Raw genomic sequence first — 25,717 nt, 5'->3', positions numbered from 1 at the left:
GTAGCTAGTACTATTTTCTGAAGCATATGTACTTGCATGTCATAATATTACAAAATATAACATATTGAGTACTTTCCAATAGGAAATACCCACAAAAAAATGTTACAAGTTATTTTCATTGATAGCTGATTGAGCAAGTAAGACAAGATGTACCTCAAAAACAAAATATTGGCAGATAGCTTAATCTAAGACCCTACTTTGTAGACATAAACTCTTGTTTGAGCCAGACGTGTCGCATAGTTTTGTATTCTAGTGTATAAATACATCTAATATAAACATAAATTGAATAGAATGCACTACACTGAAACTTAATACAAATATATGTTGCGTAACATGCACATTAACTGATTCTTAGATGAGAGTATTTGCTGACCCAGGGTTTAATCTGGGAGAACAGAATATCAAAGGATTTTCATTTTTATTTATTTCTTTTTTTTTTTAATAATCCTGAAGGTTTTTAACAGTGGAGTTTGTTCAAATGTCAGTCATACCTTCTAACTTGCAATAAAAAAAATTGTCTTTATCTAAGTAGTCAGAAGTTTCAATTTCAATCTGTTCTATGGTATTTTGCCTTAAAGTATTTTTTTAGGTGTGTATCTCACTCAAAATGATAATGAGAAAAAAAATCCAGTAGAATTAAATGTTTTTGCTCTCGTTTGGGAGGAATAAGACATTATGAATAAAAATCATAATCAAATATTTCATAATATGAGATAAAAAGGGTTAACTCTGCAATATTTATTAAAAACAAAGTATATATCCGTTTATTTTAAGGGTATTTAAGAGGCATCATACTGAAATTGAAAACACGGTTCGTATTTCTTTAAAAATTACAGTAAACATTTTCATCGTTTCCGGGTCCTGCTGCATTCATGTGATTCTAGGTAGAATGGGACAAAAGGGTGACAAAAAAAGCTCCATATTTGCATTTCGTATTGACATATAATTTCACAGAATTAGTCACTTTGCTAATCTCATGTTCACAGCAGGTAAACTGGCTACATTAATCTAGCAACTTTCATTGTGTTTCGCATTTGTAACAGTCAGTTGCCAAGTGAAACCAGTTACAAATCCTGTATAGCTCATTTAAAATTAGCTGAACAATTTGCAGTTGTTTTGTATTATTGCGTTATGTTTTCTTGTTTTGAACTATTACACACAGAGAGTTTGAAACCAAACGTTTGTTGACATTTCTGTAGTTCTTTTCACTAAACAGAAGAGGTGGTCATGATCAGAAGTTATGCTGTGTACGGTTTAAACGATGCGACCTGAATGCGGCACGAAGGGTCACCAGATGTGGCTAACGATTAGCTTCTGTAAGCTTATCCATTCTTACTCACTGAAAGCCGCAAGTACATGTAAGAATGCATCTTCTCCTACTGTCTGAAAATGAAAATACGGGATACATGCTGTCAAAACTGATTCGAATGCAGTTTTGTGTGAGAAAATGCACTGAGGTGGTAAGAGTTTGATGAAAATGTTAGCTAAGTTACCATAGCTAGCGTCAGCTAGCATCGATGTGATGGGGTTGTTTTTGTTTACTAACTAGTGTTAGACCTGTAGTTGTTACATAACTAGCTAAACGTTCTGTATCTAAATAAGAGATGCACCTAACTGTTGCGGGCTGTCGCTAGAAGTCGTCCATACTGTCATAGCAACAGTATGCTCGAGTAGTCAATTTTGTGATATTTTAAATTAGAAGTCTGTGAACTTGTACTGCTTTCAGTCCTGGTCAGTGCCCAGTGTCTGCAGTGATCTGTATGTCACTGCATTATTTTAGTTACTCTGTGCACTAGTTGTTTTTACGAGTTGAATTAGCTTTAAAGGACCAATTCATCTCACATAATGCAGTTTCTTACTTGCAAAAAGTGACTCCAGCCCCAACACTGTGCCTGAAATGTGCTTAATGCATCAGAAGGACTTATCATTCATGAGAGTTATGCTGTAAAGATTAAAGCCCACGGGATAATTGCAAAATAAATTATGTATTTTATATCTAAAACGAATCTGTAAGTCATGTTAATTGTAGTCTCAGTGTGGATGTTAGATGTACCAAATACATACAACCTAAACAACAGAAACAATAATATGATATTGCCTGTAGTTTAGAGCTGCAACTGCCTGATATTTTCAGTGTCAGTTAATCTGTCCATCATTTTCGGGATAAATTGATTACTTGCTTGCTTGATAAAATTTCAGAAAATGGTGAAAAATAGTTATCAGTGCAACTGTTTGTCTTATTTTGTCCACAAGCCAAAGATATCCAGCTGACTTTAGACTTTTATTCTCTAAAAAATATTGAAATTGTTAAATCAATAACCAAAATAGCTCTAGTATATTGTTATGTATCATGCCTGATTACACAACAAACTAAACTATAAACATTTCCTCGGATACAATCATTTAATCACTTATAAGAATGTTTCATAAAGACAAACAAATTTACATAAAGTTATGCATATATGGAGGTTATGACTATTGAATCCAGATAAAAGCAGTTGTAGATGTAAATAACTGTGATAATCTTTTCTCTCTTTTTTTTTGGCACGTTGCCGGCCACCACCACACATTTCCCTTCTCTCCTTTTACAGGATGGCTTCATTTGGCTGGAAGAGGAAAGCTGGGGAAAAGGTGTCCAAGTCAGCGGTGCAGCAGTTTGAGGCAGAGGCAGAGAAACCTGAGGATAAAAGGCCGAGACAGGATGAGGATGTGGACTGGCTGCATGCCATCAAACGACGGCGGGAGATCCTGCTGGAGGACTGTGCTGCAAAGAGCAAGAGGCTGAAGGAGGAGGGTGCACTGCTGGCCGAGCACGGCAGGTGAGGGCACGCTCTCCCTGCACATTATGTCACTGACAGCTTTTGAATCAACACACAGAGATACACAGACATCCATTACTGGGTCATGTTTGTTACATCTTTGTGAAATTGCTGAAAGAGGGCATAATGACTTCACAAATTTTTGGCTTAGGTCTTGGAATTAGTTCATCCAGTATTTGCTCAGGTGTTGCCTTCACAAAAGCAACCAGCAGGGAACAAAAAAGTTTTTCATGTAAGCTATTTCCTTTGAAAGAAATTGTCCATGCTGTGTGCCAGTTTTAGAGCAGGAAGGATTACAACTTGAATCTCATATTTTACTGTGACACAAAAGGCTTCTTGTCTGTGTACTGCTTGATTCTTAATGTGGGCCCACAGATCAAATAGCAAAGGCTAAATCCAACCTTCAGTGGATGCGTCGACAGTGCTGTGCAGAGAAAGTTATTAGCATCGCTAGAGAACCGTCAGCAGGAACACCTTTCTTCTTCTCAATTCCCGCTTTTACTTAAAATGCTGTCTTTTATGTCGCGAATTGTTTAAAGGAGCTCAACTTGGCCAATTACAAAAAACGTGCCATTAGAAATTCTCCAGAGGAGGGCGCCATTGTACAGAGCACACAAACAGACTCAGTTCACACAGGTAATAGGTTCCTCCTAGCTTGCCAGTAAAGATGAACTTCTACACTGCCTGGCCAAAAAAAAAGTCACCACCTGGATTTAACTAAGCAAATAGATAAGACCCTTCCATTGGATAATTACTGCAGTGAGGAATACGTTTCAGCTGCAACAACTTATTTAACCTTAGCTGATGCAGTGACGAGCTTCTCAACAACCATGTTGGAAGACATATCCTGTGGCCATGGAAAGGAAGGGTCAAATTATTGACCTGCATCAAGCAAACAAAACAAGTAAGGAGATTTCTGAAACTACTAAAATCAGGTTAAGAACCGTCCAACGCATTATTAAAACCTGGAACGATAGTGTGGAACCATCGTCTTCGAGAAACAAATGTGGTCGGAACAAATGTGGTCGGAACAAATGTGGTCGGAACAAACTCTTAGATGATCATAGGAATTCAATAGGTGAATTCACAGCTATGTTTAATTGTGAAAGTAAGAGCATTTCCACACGCACGATGTGAAGGCAACTCAAAGGATTGAGACTAAACAGCTGTGTAGCTCTACGACAACCACTGATCAGTGAGGCTAATCCGGGAAAAAATGCTTCAGTTTACTAGATAGCATAAAGATTGGACTCTGGAGTAATGGAAGAAGGTCATGTGGTCTGATGAGTCCAGATTTACCCTGTTCCAGAGTGATTTGCACATCAGGGTAAGAAGAGAGGCGGATGAAGTGATGCTCATCATGACTAGTGCCTACAAGCCTTTTTGGGGGTTAGGGTTATGATCCATGGTTGGTCAGATTCAGCAACATTATGTTCCCAACGAATGAAGTCAGTTGACCACCTGAACATACTGAATGACCAGGTCTTTCCATCAATGGAGTTTTTCTTCCCTGATGGCATGTTCATGTTCCAAGATGATGATGCCAGTATTCATGGGGCTCACATTGTGAATGAGTGGTTCAGGGAGCATGAGACGTCATTTTCACACATAGATTAGCTCTACAGAGTCCAGACCTCAACCCCATTGAGAATCTTTGGGATGTCCTGGAGAAGACTTTGCGCAGTGGTCCGACTCACCCATCATCAATATAAGATCTTGGTGAAAAATCAATGCATCTCTGGACAGAAATAAATTAAGGTTATACTGAATAATGATAAGCAGTATTATTACTTTAAATGATTTTTCTCTGCTTTTGAATTTGAAATACTTTGTCACACAGACAGAAAACTTACTGTGCGGCCAGTGCATGATGCAGCTTTTTTAATAAACACAGATGTCAGAAAAGAAAATAGGGCCTCCTTTAGGGACTGTTATGTTATATTCCTTTCGTGATAATTGACCTTTTTAGCCAAATAATAATCACTGTGTGAAGCCCCCGTTAGTCCAGAAGATATAATGTTGTTGCCCTTAGTGACTGCTTGTAATTATATTTACGGGAAGAAAGTGGATTTTGCTGGGGAAATGATGCCTTGCTGCTCCATAATGGCTGTTCAGAGGTTTGTCTGGTCAGGGATTTTTTTTTTCCTACTCTAACAACATTCACCTCTGATGTCAGTCTGACATTACAAAGGTTTAGATGTTTCTGATGTAATTGAGCAGCTCTTTTATTACCTGTTTGTGACCTTCATCTCCCCTTTAGTGACATTAGATTGGAGGGTTTTTGAAGGTTTATGCCATTCTACCTTCAAGTAAACATATGTATTTCATGTACTGTACATTTATAGATGTATGTGATTTTTGAGGTTTTGCTAGCTACAGTCGATATATAGCTACATTTGGCAGTTAAAAGTCAGAATTTTAGTTGAGATTTTGCTTCTTGAACTGCAGAGAAGAGTTTTCTAAACTTTCCTACACAGTCGTCATACACACCAAGGTGTTTTTTGCAGTGAAAAGTAGAATCTTTATTAGAATATCAGACTGCCCTGTCTTTGTTCTATTGTTCTATATGCATGAATAAGCCTGGTGACACATTTCTTTATAAGTAGCAGCGATGAAAGAGAAAAAAATATTCCGTTGTGTCACTGATGAAAGGTTCAGCAGTTATTGAACCTTAAATTTGACTGGCACTTCCTACCTTTGCACTGACACCCACATGAACCCTTCCAAACTAAAAACATTATATGGGAATCGATTCAGGAAAAAACTTCAACTTTTCTGAAAAACACAGGTGAAAAAATGCCATGTAGTAGTTCCGTCTTATTTTATATCTTTAACAGCTGTGTAGTTTTTGCAATTGTGTAGGAGTTCTGTTGGTCAGTAAGTCACCATTACCATCATTCAAGTACTCGGCATAGTTTGCTGACTCCTCTGGCACGCAGTTGCCATGCTGATTCAGCTTTTTCAGACTTGAACTGACCTCACAATTTGAAATGTTCAGGATCTTTTGTGGGGTCATTGAGCCAGTTTACTGGTTTAGCTATGTTATAATAACAATGAGTTAGAATTATGTTGGGTCGCAATGTCCTAATCCACTGCTTTTTTTCAGCAGTGAAACATACCAGAAGTATTCAAATTGTCTTTCTCTGTTTTCAGACTATAAATGAGTGAGCGCCTACATCATTCAAATGAGTGCACACATCAAGCTTTTTAAAATGTTGGTTGTTTCTGTCTCCTTCTAACGTGTCTGACTGGTAAATAGAGTTCTGGTACCAGTAGAGGAGTCACTTCTAGTTTTCAAGCTTCATGCGGTGTATTGCTTGTTACTTCATTTCCTCATATGATTTTGCAGTGTCCTTTGCTTCATGTGATGGTAAGATTTCCACACTGCCCTAGTTCCATTTCCTCAGTCCCCTGTCTTCCTGTTCAATAGCAGTGGCGTGTTTTATGACTGCAATCCCAACTCTCGGTTTTATAACTGACCAGTGTTAATGCTCCCATTGTGCGGTTTTATTTGCTTTTGAATTTTTCAGGATATCCGTCTCTATAAAGCGTTAAAAAGGTGTAGACATGACAGATATATTGTCAAACCCAGGATTTAACCTCACAGTCTTTGTCTTGATCAGGAAACCAGTCTTGAGTCAATATAGACTTGAGAGAGCAGGAACATATTCATGTCAATTCAGAGCAGTAAAAAAGTGAATATCTGCAGATCAAAAAACTAAAGGACAGTGACTCGTGGTAAACAAATTTATGCAAAACAGTCAACTGCAGTGGCAACAGCCACTTGGAGGGAGGCTACAGTGAAGCTTAATGTGACTTCTGCCCAAATTTCTGCAAATCCTGTTTATGTTCCTCTTAGATCGGCACAATACAGGATTTTTGCCAGTAACCAATATGCTGGTAATTACCAGCCCGTTTTGGCACATTACTGATGCTGACATATGCACATATTTTTCCACCTAATTGCAGAGAACATAAGGTATTTAATGTGGTGGAATTAACTTAATATTATGCATTTTCTTATTGTGATGACCCACTGGCAGGTGCAGATATATAACACAGTGCTTTTCAAATATCCTCCTGAGAACCGAGGAAAAAAGCATCTTTCAAAATGTAACTTTTTTTGTTATTTCCTGCCTTTTTGGAACTAAAACAACAACTCACAATTTAGAAATTTATAAAAGTATTTTTATTTTAGAATTTACATCATGTCTACTGTAGTTGACAACAACGATTTTACCATGAAAAAAACAGCGACACATTGAAACCAAAATAGGCTGATAAGAAAACATGCTGATCCATTTTCTAATGAAACTTTGAGAAACTAAATTAAATAACAGTAGCGTAAAATTTAAGTGGTTGAATGAAACATAGTTATAACCAACTATTTATTTCTTATATTAATTGATTTACATAGAAAATATGTTAAATCATTCTCATGTCCATTACAGATGACATTCATAAAGGGGCTATTATTTTTTCTGACCAAAAGCTTTTAGCTGAACTCTCACCCCAATTTGTAATTCCTGACGTGTTGAAAATATATGATTAACACAAGTAAAGCAATGATGTCTTAACAATATTTGGCTTTACTTTTCTCTTTTCCTGGCAGGCGAGTTTTGCTGAAGTCTCCATTTTGTGTCTGTATAAAAACAAAGTTCCCATTTTCCCACCCAATCACAAGATATCTTTGGAAACGCCAGGATGTCCTCTATTGAACACATCAGGTTTTCAGTAGGGTAGCTCAAATGAGTGAAAAGATATAGAACAAAAATAAATATCCAGTACAGAGGACATAAATGAAGGGGCCAGGTCTCAGGAAGATATACATATTCACATATTCATCATGGGCCAGAGCTGATTCTTCATTTTAAAACCTTTATTGACTGATATCAGTGATGATGCTAATATTATCATGCATACTTTTCCTGTGATGGTCTGAAAACCGAGTAGTAGACAATCTCAGTACCTTGCTAGCTCAGATAGGAAACTGACAGACAAGAGTTTGATTTGTGACTTGTCTATTCACTTCAGCGGAAGTGTCTATGTTTATTTGAGCTGGTTCATCCTTTGTGTGTATTGTGGTGCTGTCATTCTGTCAGACAGGTGGACAGGTGTTGTGCAGTACGCTTGTGGCTTTGTGGCATCCAGAGGTCCGTGTTGCATATTTTTCTGGGAGCCTTTTGTCCTTTCTTTGCTTACAATTCAGTAGGATAAAGATAAAATAAGCCATAGGTGTGCAAAACCTTAGTATACCTTAGCAAAACCTTCTATAAGTTTGTTTTTCTAATCACTTGTGAAGTTTTATACAACGATGAAAAAAGCAGATCTAGACACCTTTCCTGTCAGACCAGTGACATCTCAGTCATGAGCAACAACAAAATGATGAGAGAAAATGGCTTTATGATATCCACTGAACAAACACGGGACCCTGCTTCAGGTTACATAAGGTATATGAGGCCAATGAAAGGCAATGAAACCAAGTGTCCGATTTCACTGCTTTATTTACGATTTTAATTGGTTGTGCTTTATCCAAAGATCTGAACCTCAGTAAAAGTCAACACAAAGCCATGTTTAACTTGATGGAGAGCACCTTGTCTGTGTAGGGCATTGATAGCTCCGGATAGATTTAAGTCATACCCACCAAATATTTATGCTCTATGAATAAATTAGATCCTAAATCATGTATCACTCTGCACAGTTTTCCCAGTTTACAGTGTAACTGTAGCAGCCAGGCTATGGTTCACTCCTTTCATGTGACGATTCTTTCACTTTTCTCAGTTGGATGTGAACCACAGTGTGTGTGTGTGTTTTCTTTTTTTTAGGCACTGGGAGGCCATTAAGAAGTGGGACGAGGCCATTCAGCTGACTCCAGACAATCCACTACTGTATGAGATGAAATCCCAGGTACACTATACATTATATTTTACTATGGACTTATTTTCTCAACATACTTACCATGTTTGTCACTTTTGCTCTTTAAAAGATAGATTATTTTTATTACCTAATCGCTCTGAAGTTCCTCTAGTTGCTGTGAATGGCGTTCAGAACCACTGGATGTTGCTAAAGAGAGACCAAAATAAATGGGAAAGTCAACCACCCCCTTCAATAATCAATCATTGACCACCAGAAAAGCTGTGTGCACAAGAGCCAAAAACAAAAATCAAGCCAACCGTTAGCTCCGAGTAGCATTGTAAAATCCATTGAATAGTTATAGAGTTCTTGTCACCTCAGATGTTATCTTCACTTGGCATGCCTCTCCTTAGCTCTGCTCTGTTTGTGCTGCTCCAGTTTGTGTATGTCTGTTTCATCATTAATACAGACATAGTGGAGCAAAGGAAAAGCAGAGCAGCAAAAACACTGGTAGAGGCTCTCACATCGAGCTGAGATAAAACAAGTGTTGATCAAAATAAATCATTTTATTTAGTTTATAAGTGATTATAATGTTCCAAACTGCACTTTTGCTTGTCCAATGTAGTGTGGGAGGTCACTTTCGGTAGGGCCAACAATCAGACCAGCTACCAAAACATGCTCAGATGGCTGACAGTGGAAAGTTTTTTAAGAAGGACCAAAATACATGGCGCAGCACCGGAAATATCTTTTTCTTTTTTTTTTTAAGTCTGTGTTTTGTTCCTCATTAACAAAATCTGGTTCCCACATTGCCCATAAAACAATTCAGATGCTGACAGGCCAGTTATAGATTTTGATGTGTTGTGCTGCTATTGACTAAAATAATCATGAACCTGATTCAAACAGAGATGAGGAGTGAGATGGGAAAGCCTTACAACCTCATTTCTTTCTCACACCTTCAGATTTTTCACTCTTCCCATCTATACGGACCTAAAAGATACTCTTTTAAAGCTGATTTTACTATTAATTTATTTTCACTTCTATTGAAATTGCATCAGGAATAATTAGTCACTAAATTTCTATACGGGCATGTAAGTGTTGTCTGTAATTGTTTGCAGTTACCTGACGAAGTTGGAGCGCGTCTAAAGTGTCATACAGTCCAACAGCTGCCTGTAGAGTTGAGAGGTGTAATTTTACATTTGGGTGGGACAGTATAACTGGGTTTTGTGTTCAGGTCATATCAAAAAACTCAGAAGCAGCATACAGTTACAATCAGCTTGTTTTGTAACCACAATGACCCATTTTTCTGCTGCCACTTTGATGTACTTTTAAGCTTGATTGGTGATACTGGCACAGCGATGACACCGTTTAAGTCTGCAGCTTTTTCCTTTTTAAAAGTTTAGACTTTTCTCTCTGTTGTTTTGTTCCTTTCTCTTGATCCTTTCACTCTCAGTTCCCTTGGGTTGATGTCTTTGTGTCTTTGAGCCATTTTTGGCCACCATTCCCCAAGTGCAACTTCTCCTTTTTTTCCCTCACATGGGTGTTTTTGAAAAAACGGTGAAACTAGGGAAGTCAAAGGGCGTAGTCAGATGAATGGAGCCCTCCCGGTTATTTCTTATTCATTTACTACAACTAACTCAATAAAATTTGTCCTTGTGGCTGCAGTCATTCAGGTCACATGGAGTATTGTATGCCTAATATATTATCCATTATAGGATATTTGAGAAGGAAATCATTAGAGGAGCAAGCCTGAGGAAACACCCCCGCAGAAGGTTTATTCCTCGTGCCATGACTGACCTAAAGTATTACATAATCACAGATTGGCCTCAGACCATTTTTGCTTGAATTTAACGGCGATGTGTTTGACTACACATGTATACCGTATCTCCTATTAATATCCATTACCAGTGTTTATGCTATTCACAAGTATTAGGCTGAAAATAGGCTCATCAAATCCCCATTACTGGCCCAGATGACGGGGATGGTTACGCTGATGCTGGTCATTTACCTCATCGTTTCTTCCAGTTTAATTCAATTAGAGTTGTGCCAAATTCGTCCAGCCTTCTGTCTGTGTGTAATTTTAGAAATCGTTCCAATTTGTAAAACTTTTGGCACACCTTCCTGGCTATATAAACGATTTCAACTTATAGGGGATCCTGCTAATAGTGGGAAGTGTTAATAGTTTTACAGCCCTTAAGCCGTTTTGCTTTTCGGTGTCGTGACTTTGTAGGTATTAGTGGCATCACTGGATGTGCCTGAGTATCAAGCTGAAGTATCAAGGCTGTAATTAAGATCCCAGATATCCTGATGCCAGACCTGTTTTGGGTGTAGTTTATGAAAGTAATTCTATCATGCAGGGGTGCTATTATTACAGCTCGATCTATTTTTGAAGTATTACTGAGAGAAAGAGACACTGCTTTTTCCTTCAATTTAACGCTGTTTAACAGTTTTATTTTGTTGTTTTTTGGTTTTTTTTTGCAAAAATGCCCCCATAGAATATAGATATAAACAGATTAACAACAGCTATACTTACAACAAAATGTCTTTCATTTTAACAGCAAGTTTCTCAATGTAAATAACTTACAGAAATTCGGCAATGCAGTTTTTCAGGCACTTACAGAAAACTACTCTGGGGTGGACACTACAAACCTGTCAACCCTGCCAACTGAGCCTACTGAAAAAGTTTTTCACAGATTGGTCTGCAAATACATGCACAGAGGTATCAACTGTTTCCGACATGACAACAAAGCAAAATTCAAAACTATTACCGGAAAACTTTGCGTATTTGTCTAGTGTGTGAATAAATGATGATTTACAAAACTCTGCAAGGTAGAAGAGGTTAATGAGTTCAGTTGGATGCTGTTACATGTGAGCACACATAAATGAACAAGTAAGTGAATTACAGAGAGAAATCTTGCGACTGCGCTATGGTTCTGCTCGGTACTGCATGTTCTCATGGTGTATGAGTCACCTCTCTACAGCTGCAGGGATGCGACGCTAGATTATTTACTAGAAGATTAATGTGGTGATTGACCAAAAATCTTAAATTATGTTGAAATAGATGAAAAATTCACACTGAGAAAATTGTCTTTTTTGCTTAAAATGTTACATAAATGATTAAAGAGATGAAGTATCCCTGTTGACTTTTTGATCTCCAGTTGTGCTGCAGAGGTCCGTGTTTTGTTTATGATGAGGAGTGGATGCGTGCACATGGACATGCCTAAAAATCTTCAGCATGTTTGTTGCATCCACAGGTGCTGACCATTCTGCAGGAAGTGTTTCCAGCTGTGAAAGCAGCAGAGATGGCCGTGAAGTTCCGCCCTTTGTGGTGGGAGGGCTGGCAGACTCTGGGCCGAGCACAGCTCAACCTGGGAGAGGTGGAACTGGTGAGTAGGGCTGGTAATACACGCCAAATACAAAGCACTACGTGCATGTACACAAAGGATGTGAGTCTGCTCGCGATTGCAGAGCTGTAAACAAATGCAAGGAAAAGGAGGAATTTTTAAGTCACAATCTAATGCATTGCTTGGTCATTTTGCATGTGCTGACACGTCAAAATTCAAGTCAGGTATGTTGGCACAATCTATATGTCGGTAGACTCCACCAGCATTCACTCAGTCGTGTTACATAACGATTGGCAGCTCCTTGCTCAATCAGTAATGATCGTCATTGGAATGATCCCATTTGTGTGTTTGATTTTGCAATAAACTTTGCCTGTTTACGTAGCTGGATGCACATCACTTGTCTCAGTTTTGGAAAAGCTGTAAAGCTCCATGAATTATTTCTGTTTACTACTTTTTGTGAGCGCTCTGCCTTTGAGACAAAGTTCCTCTTACAGTGCACACCCAAGTGCCTGGGGCTCAGACGATTGCTTAAATTGCCCCAGAACACGCCGGGACCTGTGGCTGTTTCAAAGCTGCAGATCACAGTTACACTTTTTGCCGCTTCAGAGCCAAACAAACAGGGCTGAATGCGGAAAGCCTTCAGCTAGTGTCGCTCCTACATGCCCTTGGGCGAGAGACCTGTCCTACAGCACCGAAAACAACAATGGGAAGTGCTGAAAGTTACTTCACCTAAAACTAAACCAAATATAGACACACCTCCTTGTATTATAAAGCTCTTGGGAAGGAAAGAAAAAAAATGCACGTCTATTTTTAGCGGGACTTGTTCGGTCGAGTTTTAAAGCGTTGTATGCACCGACATGTTTGAGTATTGCCTGTTTGTGCAAATGTGAATGCAGTGATTCCCCATTTTTGCTTCCATAAATCTGTTCCTTCACCTATGTAATTTCCATACCACTCTGTCTCATTGGAGGAAAATGGAAAGCACCCAATTACAACACGAGATGGCACCTGATTTTGTTCTTTTGTCGCTTCTCTGGATCTTCTAAAAATATTGGATACGGACACGACATGGCAGCTCTGATTTATTATGTCATTGTTATCATTAAGTTTGTTTAGCCATGATTTTTCTGCAGAACTCAATTAATTTGCCAGCAGTGGCATTTTTTTAAGTTAAAGGATTACTTTCAAAATGAAGAGTTGATGTTGCTATAACCTGTTCAAGGTGAAACTTGATGTGTTGTTTTAGGCGCAGACAGATTCATTTGTCAGAACTCTATTACGGCTAACTTGTCATGGTCTTTGACAGGGGAGTTTTTTATGTAACAGGTGGGGAATGTTGAACATAAAGTTGTAAGCAATGGGACGTTTCATGAGAAGATTAAGTTACAAAAAGGACTATTCATTGTGTGTTTTAAAGAATATTTTGCTGAACCTCTGCCAGATATTTTATTTTATTATTATTCATTCTTATTTTATTTTATTATTTTCTTGTTTCAACTATTATTCAATACCATAGCTGATCATTTCTTTGCTTCAGTCCACTATGTTAGCCTTCTAGTGCTGTCAAGCTGCTCTCGGTCACTACAGCCCGGCTCTACAGTGCGAGCTTCGACACAAACTGAATGTTTTATCCCTCCTCTGTCTTTGTCATTAGCAAAGAAAAGTGTTCAATAACATTCAGTTAGCAGCTTCTTCTTTTTAGCTGGAGCTGACTGTCGCTTTTCGTAAGTGTGAGTTTTGAACTTGACTTCTGCAAACTGTCTGTACTCAGCCAGAGCTTGTTTGTAAAGGGCAAAACTGCACTGTGCTGCTATGCTGTATTATCCCAGGTGGATTTGTACTGTGTTTTGTAGTTTTAACAAGTCCAACACACTAAAAAGGCTTCACTCAAACGTACGAGTGACTGATTAGGAAGGATTAACGAAATCAAAGCAGCAGAGGCAAAGATATCCTGACTTTTAACCCTCAGTATGAGGCATGTTTCAGAAACACAGAACACCATAACAACTTCAAGTTCCTACAGAGCTTCAGAAAACATGCTACTATTTTTACTGGTTGATTTGTATTCTGCTTTTAATTTGGCGGATTTCTCATTTTTCAGCCACTCAACTTTATAGTATGCTTGACAGGTTTCAGTCAGAATTGATTTACAGCCTCATTGTGCACCTCAAACCACTTGTAGGGCTGGATTTATTTTACCATTTCACAAGCATCAAATGGTTGCAGCTCAAGACTCTTGTCTAGTCGCATTGTCGGCCATTTTTATTTATGTCCAGTGGGGCTGTAATTTTCACAAGTGCACAGTCAGTGAAGAGATATTGATCTCTTTTTAATGAAACAATCAATCTGACCGTATTACAGCATGAAAAATGTGAGGGTCTGGCTCACTGACATGCTGATGATGCACCCATCTGCTCATCAGTCGCTCTGATGACACCATCATAACCCTGAGTATTACAGTAAAGCCATAAACAGGCCTGAAAGAGTTCAGGCTAGCTATTCCTAAGCTCATGCCAATGCTGTCTCTGCAGGCCGTCAGGTCCTTCCAGATTGCAATCCACCTGTGCCCATCAGAGCGCACTCTGTGGCAGGAAGACCTGGCCTGGGCCTGGAGGTTACAGAAGCAGAATTTAGCAACCAAGGAGAAGATTCGGCAAGAAGAGGAGACCAAAAAACAGATTCTTAATGCACCTGAACTCAACCAGGACTATGACTTTGAGTCTGATGAAGTGCTAGCCGCCTGCGTGGCCGTCGCTGAGCGGCAGACACGATATGAGGAGCTGAAGAGGACCACTGTGGTCGTAGACGCTGAGGGGAATGTTAAAAATGTACTGATTGGTGAGGAGGGATCAGAGGACACGGCGACACCTTCAAAGGAACAGTTTGTCAAAGCAAGAGGACTTTGAACTGGTCTTAGCATCAATTGATTGTCCTGGATCCATTTGTAAAATATGAATAGTATTATTTATGAAACCACAGTGATTTCATGTAGCTTCACACACTCAGAGGAAAAGATGAGAAGGGATTCTAGTAAAGGTTTATGTGACAAATAGAAATCAGTTGAGTTTTGTTTCTCTATGTATTCCATCCCTTTTGCTGTTAGTTGTTGTAAATGCACATGTTCATCTGTTCTGACTCATTGGACTGGTTCCAGACAACCAAGAAAACAGCCTGAAAGTCATACGTCAGTCAGTGAAAGTGTCTTCATCACTCAGCATACTCTTAGTCAGGAGGCATTCAGATACAAATACAAAACCTTAACCTGTAACAGCTTCTAGTGGGCACATTCACATGAGTGTTTCTTTGGAATATATTTAGATGGTAGCCATGTACTCTGTGGTTTTTGACACTTTAAAGCAAACAGAATCAACAGCTTCTTTATGCGTGATTTTAGACTGAGTTACATTAAAAAAATGTCATGGCAAGAAAAATAAAAAGTCTTTTGGGGAAGTATGTTTGAGTGGTTGACGTGTGTAAAATTTCAGTGAAACATGCTGTTGAAAGAGAGTGCATGCTCAGCAATTTGTCAATGAGTGAATAAATGTGAGTCAAAATTTGAAAGTTCTCTGGATTTGTTGCCATCTTTTTGGGCAGTTGGATGTTTTGTACTGTTTTGTGGAGGCATCATTTTTCCTAAGAATGAACACTCCAAATGTGAGGAAGAGGAACCAACATGAGTCAACAGCTACGTAGAGGTTAGTGTTAATAGGTACACTGTTCGCCATTATAGTTTAACCTGTTCGCATGTTAATATTTGGTAATTACACTAAATACAACACACAGCTGAGAGTGATGGGGATTTCTTTAGTCTTGCAGGTATTTGGACAAAAGCCAAAATGCTGACCACAATGAAAATTTGAATCGATTGGAAAAGTGAGTTGAGATAAAACAATTCATCCCCCGGGGACCATAAATGTGTCCTCGAAATTCCGTGTCAATCCATCCAATAATGGGTGAGACATTTAGATGGACAAAGTCATTAAAATGTATCCTCTGGGGACCACAAATGTCCAGGATGAGTCAATAAACAATTTGGGGGATTTAATTTTGTCTGTACCAAATTAGTGGACTGATCCACTTTCATTTAAGTTCAAGTCCTTAAAGCCAAAACTCAATAGATGCGTGCATACGACACTAAATCAATGCATGTTTGTCTTCAGAAATATAAGCAATTAAAAGACTATTCCTTAAATCAGTGTCCAGAATAAATTTCAACATTCACAACAATATTGGAGCACAATAAAACATTGTGTTTTGAAGAATTTACAAATACAAACTGAAAAGAATAGTTTCAAACACCCTTCAACCTCATACTGATTTCTACATAATGTGTCTCAGAGACGAAGCAGACGATTCAGTTGCCGACCACAAAGTATACAAAAGAAAAAACAACGAACCACATGCTTCCTTTCTAGCGCCTTTTAGTTACATGATTGTTCCCGGTGAGTGTCCCCAGTAAAACCACAGCAGTGAAAGCAAAAACATCAACACTATTGTTTATTGGAATAATTTCAGTTCGATTTGAAGACTCTTGAAACTGTTAAAAACAAATATGATGCAGATTAATGCAATCAGTCATTCAAGACGTGTTACAGCCCCGGAGAAATTAAAAATGTGGTTAGTAGGGCAGCATAAATATAGAAATAATTAAGTTTCTATAAATGATCCACGGCTAGTCCCAAGATAATACAGACCTTGCATGAATAACTAGAAATTGGATTTAATCATGAACTGTATAGAAAGACTTCATTTGCAACAATGGATAAAAGCACTTCTGAAACTGATTAAGGCGTAGCACAATAGTAATGACAAAAAATGCTAATGTTTACTTTTAAATAGATCAGTATTGCAGACATGACAAGAACAAATCTCTACAAATTGATCTCAGTTAAATATGAAACATGATTGCGTAAAATGTCTAGGACACACCCACATCATTGCTGTTGCAGCTGCTGTTTATAGAAGTTATATAATATGCTCGATGGAAGTCACCTGTGTTTAATCAGGGTGTGGCAAGTGATTTGTCTGTAAACACACATGTATCTGGATGCTCCAGCTGCTCCAGTGTCTTGGTTAACACAGCATCATGAAATCAAACAAATGTATGACATGTATTGAAAACAAAAGAAATGACCTATTTAATTTCTTCTTGTTAATGTTAGCTGTTGCTGCTCAACCAGATCTACTCCATCTGCTGTGTGATGGCCTGACTGCATGAGATGCATTTTTACGAAAAGCTAATACTTTTGGTTCACCATCAGTACAGCTGCATGTAAGTGGCTAAAATCAGATCATTCCATTCTAGCTGGTTAGTAGTGGCTATTTCCAAATCTTCAGTGGAGTCATTTTTAGCCATTTTGGCAGCATGTCTCTTGGGATGTCCTGGTTGATCAGTCAATCATCCAGTAGCTACTAGTTGGATTGTCTTAAAATTTAATACAGACACTGATCGTCCGCAAAGAGCAACTTCTACTGACTTTTGATGAACTCCTGACCTTTTCGTTTTTGCTTTTCCTGACATATCTCATCAACTGTTGCCAAGAACTATGATTTAGAAAGTAGGGAAAGAATTCTAATTACTTTGATCTATGCATTATACCCAATTTTAGTACAGACATTATGGTTCTCACATGATGAGTCATACAGACTATGGTGATCCCTTAGATTTGCCTCTAGCTGGATTTAGCCTAAAAAGGCGATAGCACAACTATAAACTCTTAGATTGTGGTTGAATAGTCAAAAAAAAATCTCTGTCTTCTCCTATACACTTTTTTTGGACTCTTTGAAAAACGTTGTGAGGTCCAAGAAAGATGTGACAGAGAATCCATAAGGACATTGAAAGGGACAACTCTGGTGCTAAATTTGATTTAGAATGTTGCTGCTGCAAGCTGCTATGGGATTTTATTATCTCTTTTCCTTTCATAAATGCTGAACCCATTGATCCTGTAGTAAAGGAGGTAAGAGTGGGTGCACTGAACTAAAGCTTTCCCTGACATTTAGAGAATCAGACCCATCTCACCATGTCTGCCACTTAGTCACTGTTCATTCCACTAAGTTAGGAACCTTCCTAAGCAAAAATGGCTATTTGTTTCCAACCATAGTTTTGTTTAAAGCTGGACCCATCGGTAAAGTGGATTTATTCTAGATGTCTTGTGCAGCATTTGAAGATTTCCACTAGAATCTACCAGAAGTTTTTAATCCGAAAAAGTCATCCAAATTAAAGAAATTAATAATGCTGAGCAAACACAAAGCAAATCACATAAAACGAAAAGATTTATCTAAGAGACTCTGGTAAAAGTCAGTGTTAAGAAATGAATTGATTTCAAGACAAAAAGAGATAAAGAAACGCAGATAAGTTTTGTGAGAAGGAAAATGGAACGTTACATTTATTAGTTCTTATCTATTCAGTTTGCGATGCTGTCAGGTGAAAAGATATTTGTTGCATCTTCTACTATCTAGTAATGCAAGCCATGAGTTCACGCTAAAATAAATGTGACCACTGTTTTCATCCTTGCACACCTTGACCCAGATGAAGTCGTGCAAAGACTAGTATTATTTTTATACCAGTCATTTCCAGGATTTCCTCCATCGCTGTGATAAAAGGCCACAGCTTCGGCACCCGCTGCTTTTTGAGTGACATCCTCTAATAGCCACATGTTTTCACAGGCTTCTTATTGCTCGGGTTTAAATGTCAAAAACAGCCTGTCACACATGCTGTAATGCAGCACTAGCTGATGAGGTGGAGGAGAGAGGGGACAACTTTCCAAGAAGAATCATTTCTCCTCTTTACCCTCCGCTAAAGTCCTGTCACGACTGTTTTGTCAGTCACTATTTCCTGTCTCCCAGGAGATTGTACAGCTTTAGCAGATTTCTTAGTCTGAGGTCACAACACTCTTTAATGGGTTATTGTTCTCAGAGGGACGTTTCGCTGCTCTCGGAAGGCTCTGGACAGCAGCCATGTTGGAGCTGGAAGTCTTCTGGGGCGAAGAAACCATGTGTCTGCAGGTGAGCGGTGCCATGCCATCTGAACTGACTATTGGTTGGAAGTGTGTTTTAGTCATTAGTGATGTTGTAGAAAGAGATGAAAGGATAACATGTGACGCATGCTTTATAAGTGGCACTGTCAGTGACATGCTGGCAAGGGAAGATGTTATTGTAGAGCATTCAGTTTGGATCCGTTTCAGCTTTCTCTGGATCTACAGCTACTTTGCAGCATTTCTTTTCAGGCTAAGCTGTTGTGACTGACAAATCTGTGATCAGTATTAAACTGAACTCATTCTATTCAGGTATGATCAATATTTAATTTTCAACAAAGATTCAGAGAGATGCTCAGTCATAGATATTTCCTTCTGCATATTGCATTTCCTATTAATACCATTCACCAACACAGGGTTTGGAATACATCATTAACAACCATATTAAATCTTCTATTTAATGCAAAAACAAAAAGTGACAAATTCTTAATTTTTATGAACATTTAATATTTATTTTCAGTTTATGAGTTTGGTACAATATAAGTTTGTTCACAAGAGAGTCCGTGTGTTAAATTTGAAACTGGCTTAATATGAACATGTCTTGATATAATCTTTATAGCAGCACTATATCAATGCCATGTTAAAACAGGAAACATCAGGTTTTAATGAAAAAAACACAAACCTCATCAAAGTATCAGACAGGACAGTAATGTCTTCAATTTTCATTGCCCATATTAACTCCCCTATAAAGTCTGATTAGATGGAGGCATTACACATTACATTAAGCTGAAATAAGATGAAGCTGGATTGATTCTTGCAAACAAATGGGCTGAACGGATTAAATGAACAATCTTATATTAACAAATCACTTTTAGAGGCCTCCTAACATCCTCTAGTGTCTGCACTGTGTAGAAGCCCCAGTATAGCTGCCTTTTGTTATGAAATGCAAGGGATAGTAGGAATCATGCTTTGACGTGAGAGCTGCTCTGGCGACCAAATTGTTTGCAAATGTCCTTACATACCAGGAAAAACAACAACACCAACGCTATGAACATGTTCATCTTGTACCGATTTAAATGGCTCCAAACTATCTGGACCTTCTCACAGAGAAGACAATAACGTACAATTTCATACTTCAAATAAATTAACATCATGGAACACTGTTCACATTTTAAAACAAATTCTTTACAGTCATTGTGCAGGCTGCTAAAATGCTACAAAACAGACATTTCTAGCAGCCTGCCGGTGGTTTAAACATTTAAAAAAAGTGCAACAGATGAGCTCCTCTATAATGTTCTCTATGGTTTTGTTAATATACCTTTGGTGACTGTATTGAAGTGTATTTAGAGATATGGTAAATTACTACAGAGGAGTAATAGATTGATAATGGATATTTGATTCAGTAATAGATCTGTCAAACGTCATTTTATTAGCTGTCCGTGAGATATCTACACACTGATGGGTGATTATTCAGTCCTCTTTTCATTCTCTATGCTGACTTGTTCTTGCTTTCTATCCTGAGACAGTCTTAGTTTATGCTGATAGTTAAATGCATTTCTCTTGGAGGTTTGCAGTCTCCTCTGTGAAAGTCACATGTAAAGCTGGGTCCTTGGGGCACATTGGGAGCTCTTGCAGCAACCTTCCAGGCGCTCTGTTCTCTAAATCGTCCCGTGGAAGTCCCTTCTGTGGCCCCTTGACCTCCTCGGGGCCTTGTAACGTCTGTGCAGTTGGGGGGCTGGAGCCGCCCGGTGCCCCTGCCCGAGACGAGTCCATGCTCTCCGGGTACAGGAAGGTCTGCGAGGTGCTCACCATTTCCCGCAGCTCACGGGACACCAGCGACGGCGAGTCCCGGGATATGATGGAGGAGGAGAGGTGGCCGTCGGCACAGCGGAACTGCCCACCACCCCTTCGTCCACGCCCACCCATTTTGCAGAACAGTAACTTGATTTTCTCCATCAACTTGAGAACCACTGTCTTTCTGAGCAGGATGTAGACCCAGGGGTCTAAGATGGGGTTGACGGAAGCCATGCGGATCGCCAGCAGGTCACTCAACCGTTCTGTCTGGTTTCTGCCCAGCTGATTCACAAATATCCTCAGCTGATGGCACAAAAGAGAAAACAACAGTAATGTTTACAATAAATTGCTCACTTGACAGAGGAGCCAACATGGAACAAAATTTCAAACAGGAACAATTAAATTTTTTACTGCCAAACTTGTTTGTGCTTCATTTGCAAGATAGAATAGTTTATCTTACATGTTTTAACTTGGTTGGCATGAGATGGTCGAGTTTAAACAGACACTTAACTGAATTTAACTTTTGTGGAACCACAGCAATGGAGATATGGCAAGAGGCCAGTAAAAACAGTTCTCACTGTCATCACCAGTGAGCCTTTGGCTATTGGGCTTCCCCAAAGTCTAATCAACTGTCATACTTTTCACAAAGCCAGAGGCACAAAAGTCTCCATGTTCAATATTCCATTAGCTAAAATTGAGGCCCTTAAAAGATAAAAACAATCAGGCCTCCTCATGAACATTTAAACCGCTTTTTGCTCACATTCTTCCTATTCGGTCTTTAAAAGAAATCATTCTAACATGTTTCTAATGGAATAGTTGGAGGAGAAAATGTCTTTCCTCTGCACAAACATATGGCAGATCCTATGAGTAACCTTATTAGTGCAGGATTCCCTCTTCTTTTTTCGCCATTTCCAAGCTGAGCTGCAGTGCAGATAGACACCAAAAAGGGGGATTTTGGTTCAAAATGAAAAAGAGGCCACTGTCCTACCTAATTACTTGTAAATCACTGATTTTACTACCATGCAAATACTGTCTGAAACCATGCAAACACTGCTTTGTATGCACCTGAAGTGATCGCATGTGCCAACTATCTCACTGGTGCCTCGGAGAAATGCGTCATGTAACCACAGAGATCTAAAACTAGAACACCGAGTTCAGAAAGCATATCATTATGATTATTAACCACTCCTGCCTGTTTGTCCTCATCGCACAGTTCATTAGGTGAGACTTGGTGTTTACTTCTATGAGGGCGTACAGACACTTTTATTCAAACTTTGCTGAAGTTACATGTAATGTGACTTTACTAGTGTTCTGCAGCAAAAAAATACGTGCTATTCCAGTGCGCACAGAGCCACTGCAATGTGTGATTGTCATAGTTTTTTCCAATACTCACCACTAAAGGTATGGAGCAGATGAGAACCACAGCAGATGTGGCTATAAGCAGGATCACCATCTGGATCTCCGCTCCAGCTAGTCGCCTAAAACTCCGTCTGCGCCGGAGCTCCGCGATGCGCCGCTGGTCTGTGCCCAGAGACGTGCGTCGGATGAAGCGCTTGTGCATCAGGATCAGCGCCCCGCACACCATCACGTTGCATATGACAGTGGCGAGCACGATGACTGAATTCACGCCCGCGTACATCAAATTGAAAGTCTTGACTGTTGTGCGGTTGTTCTTCCAGTCGATGAAGCACCAAGTCCCCGAGTTCTGGAGCTTCACCTGCCCGAGCCCCAAGCTGGGCAGCGCGCAAAACACGATGTTGGAAATGTATATGACCAAAAGAGTCAGCGCAGCGAGTCTCTGGTTGACGTACTCATTGTAGAAGTACGCGTGGTTAATTGCCAGGTATCTCTCCACTGACATTGCGAAAACAATGCTGAGCTGAACCAAAAAGAAAAAGAGCAGGATGAAGCCGGAGTACTGGCACAGTGGATCACCTCCCGGCCAGGAGCCCTTCATGTAGGTGGCGATGGTGACGGGGCTGGCCAGCAGGGTGCCCAGCAGGTCTGTGACTGCCAGGCCACACACAAGTGTGTAAAAGGTCGTCTCTTTTTGTTCTTTTCGTGATATTCGCAGCACCACTATGGCGATGACATTTCCCACCACCCCGAAAATGAACATAATCACCGGGATGGTGGGAGGTCTGTCCGCTGTTGTTGTTGTTGCGTTGTTCATATCAGCAAGGATTTTTTTCATATTCACACTCAACAAAACTTCTTTCCTCACTTCCAAAGTAGTGACATTTTCCATTCATGCGCTTTCTTGAAATCCCCCAGTAATAACACAATCCATCGTCTCCAAATGTCTCTTTTACGCACGGAGTTAAAAACCCGCATTCTTCACGAAAACACGAATCCAAAGGAGAAAAAAGTCGGTTTACTCTCGCGGTTTTGGTTTCAAACGATGCTCCGAGGCTGCGAGCTGCGTCTCACGTTGTTAACACGCTCACAACTGACAGGGAAGTTTGTTCTGTGGCCCTTGACAAGCAGCTCCTCCTCTGCGCTTCATGCAACCACTGAGCGCAGCCAAACACCACATGCAGCGCGGCAGGCAGAAGAGTGCAGTTTCACTTCTTATCACTGAATTCATTTCCCATAAGCAACTTTTGTGTATAGTTCAGAAAAAGTAAAGTCATTACCACAGGCGTCATACGTCTGTCGACATCAGCAAGGTCAGAACAGAAGCCGGTTGAAACAAGATGAATTAATTTATTTATAACCCTGCGACTAAAACATATTTCATAAAACCTGAGTGGTGCGAAGTAACTTAACACATTTTACTCCAGTATTTACTCGGTGTTTCTCCACCGCTACATTACAGAGAAAATGATTGCATGTTTCATTGCACCACACTTCTATACAGTCGCAATCACGAATTTATTTACCGTCTTCACCTTTCCATTTATGATGCATTCTTCCTTGCAGAACTCTTCCTATTTCGTCAATGATCAGACCAATAATAGCTCTATCTTTTCTCAAAACATGTGATAACTATTTATAGCCTACTTTTTTTTAATGCACTTTACATCTACAGGCCCTATTCTTCTTGTTTAAAGACTGCAGTCAGTTGTTTATAGGGAACGTTGAAATACTTCCTGTCCAATAATATATTCTGTCACAAGTCTCAATCTTTATGAGACTGGGGTTTGACTTCCTGCATATAGAGTAGTCCAAACCAGCTCCAGTCTGACCAGTTTGCAAAATGTTGTTGATGTATCCATAAAATTAATCCAGCATTGTAACGCATATGGATTGCATCATCCAATAAATCATACTGTGGAATTTAGCTGAAAACAGTTCGGTACTTGTGCAGAATGAAGTAAGATGTTGAATGAATTTTTCTTGTTGCAGAGATTTTTTTTTTTAATTTGTTGCTCCCAACCGTTACTGGTAAGTCAAGAAACAGATTTTTACCACCACTGCAAAATTCTTCAAGTCTTTCATCACATAACCTACTTACCATAGTGTGATTCTCACTTTAAGCATTGTGTATTAGAATGAACACACATAACATCTGTCCCACTGAGGAAACAGAGGGCTGCACATTGTTGGACCTCTCTTCAGGAATGTGTCCAGTCAGCAATAAAGGGAGAAGCTATGACTCACTGGAAATTGGCCAATAATTCTTCTTCATTCTCAATGAATGGGAAAAAATGTTTTGTTCGTTATAAGGATTGAATCACCTTTTACTTCTGTTAGAATCTGCATTATCAGGCATAGTTTTCTGAATGGGGGTAATAGAAAATAACACTGTAGTTAAATATCTAATATAAAGTGTGAAGACATGTAAAGCTCTATACTCTTTCTTTAAACCTCCAGTCAGTTCATAGAATAAATTGAAACCAAACAACTGGTTATCTTTTACTACATTTGGTTTAACTGAAGAAGGTGATTTAATCAACATTCTACTCTATTGTGTTCACTATATTCTAAAGTTCAGTTTAGTTTGTAAAGGTGCACTGTGTTTACATACAGCTAATCTGCAATATCAGACATGTTTTTGAAGGAAGCGTACTGCTGCCTGGGTTACATTTTCTATTAACTTTATAAGAAATGTTAATAATTAATGTGTCTGCAACTCATGATCTTTGGTGTCACAGTCCTGTGCTTTGTATACCCAACATCCACCTCGACCACCTCCCAGTGACTCCGGTGCAGTTCATAAATGTAGCCCCTAAAAGGTTCCCCATATGAACATAAGGCAACCAGCAGTGTACTTAAAAAAATGAACATAATTTCTAGGAGACACGACACGTATATACAGTATATACACTAACGTTCAAAAGTTTGGGTTCACTTAGAAATGTCTTTATTTTTGAAAGAGAAGCAGCTTTTTTCAATGAAAACATTTAAATTAATCAGAAATCCAGTCTAGACATTAATAATGTGGTAAATGACTATTCTAGCTGGAAACGGCTGATTTTTAATGGAATATCTACATAGGGGTACAGAGGAACATTTCCAGCAACCATCACTCCTGTGTTCTAATGCTACATTGTGTTTGCAAATTGTGTTGAAAGGCTAACTGTGATTAGAAAACCCTTGTGCAGTTATGTTAGCACATGAATAAAAGTGTGAGTTTTCATGGAAAACATGAAATTGCCTGGGTGACCCCAAACTTTTGAACGGCAGTGTATATATAAATATTTATCTGCAAAAACCTATCAAATTAATGTGGAATAAAAGTGTAGTGTTTTCTTAGAATATTAAATTGCACCAAATAGAAAAACACCTCATCATTCTGCTTGTAGTACTTGAGTAAATGTTTGAGTAAATTTTCAACCGTTGCTGTGCAGATTAAGATAATAAATACATCTGTTTGCCAATTTGACATGCATAAAATGGCATCTACACCTCTTTTCTCATCTATTTACATTCTGAAAAATCTAGATTAATTTCAAAAATGTAACTTGTGGTTACCGAAGGCTCATTCTCAATG

At 39.0% G+C, this 25,717-nt stretch overlaps 2 protein-coding genes across 4 annotated transcripts; one reads left to right on the top strand and one right to left on the bottom strand.

Moving 5' to 3' along the window:
- Positions 1-1,235: 1,235 nt before the first annotated feature.
- On the top strand, positions 1,236-15,574 carry ttc33 (tetratricopeptide repeat domain 33). Of its 3 annotated transcripts, none has more exons than XM_023279546.3 (5): positions 1,236-1,358; positions 2,592-2,819; positions 8,645-8,726; positions 11,924-12,055; positions 14,545-15,574. In XM_023279546.3, coding segments are annotated over exons 1-5 (819 nt in total). In that variant the 5' UTR covers positions 1,236-1,356; the 3' UTR covers positions 14,920-15,574. The 3 variants fall into 3 exon arrangements, with proteins under 3 accessions (XP_023135314.1, XP_023135315.1, XP_054874978.1); XM_023279547.3 differs by having other exon boundaries at positions 1,322-1,460; XM_055019003.1 differs by lacking the exon at positions 1,236-1,358 and adding an exon at positions 1,363-1,457.
- Positions 15,575-19,470: 3,896 nt separating this feature from the next.
- Positions 19,471-23,306, bottom strand: ptger4b (prostaglandin E receptor 4 (subtype EP4) b). The gene is made up of 2 exons (XM_023279542.3): positions 22,175-23,306; positions 19,471-21,084 (listed from the first exon to the last, which is right to left on the bottom strand). The coding sequence occupies exons 1-2, from the start codon at positions 23,027-23,029 to the stop codon at positions 20,533-20,535; spliced, it is 1,407 nt and encodes a 468-aa protein (XP_023135310.2). The 5' UTR covers positions 23,030-23,306; the 3' UTR covers positions 19,471-20,532.
- Positions 23,307-25,717: the final 2,411 nt, after the last annotated feature.

This window comes from Amphiprion ocellaris, chromosome 17 (genome assembly GCF_022539595.1).
Source record: "Amphiprion ocellaris isolate individual 3 ecotype Okinawa chromosome 17, ASM2253959v1, whole genome shotgun sequence".
NCBI lineage: Eukaryota > Metazoa > Chordata > Actinopteri > Pomacentridae > Amphiprion > Amphiprion ocellaris.
This window is presented reverse-complemented; position numbering and strand designations above follow the sequence as displayed.

Excerpts from the sequence above, each read along its gene's own strand:
- ttc33 (XM_023279546.3), top strand. Across the intron at positions 2,820-8,644 it reads CTGCTGGCCGAGCACGGCAG|GCACTGGGAGGCCATTAAGA; the intron begins GTGAGGGCACGC and ends TCTTTTTTTTAG. Across the intron at positions 12,056-14,544 it reads ACCTGGGAGAGGTGGAACTG|GCCGTCAGGTCCTTCCAGAT; the intron begins GTGAGTAGGGCT and ends CTGTCTCTGCAG.
- ptger4b (XM_023279542.3), bottom strand. The coding sequence starts at position 23,029 with ATGGAAAATGTCACTACTTTGGAAGTGAGGAAAGAAGTTTTGTTGAGT. Across the intron at positions 21,085-22,174 it reads TCTGCTCCATACCTTTAGTG|CTGAGGATATTTGTGAATCA; the intron begins GTGAGTATTGGA and ends TTGTGCCATCAG.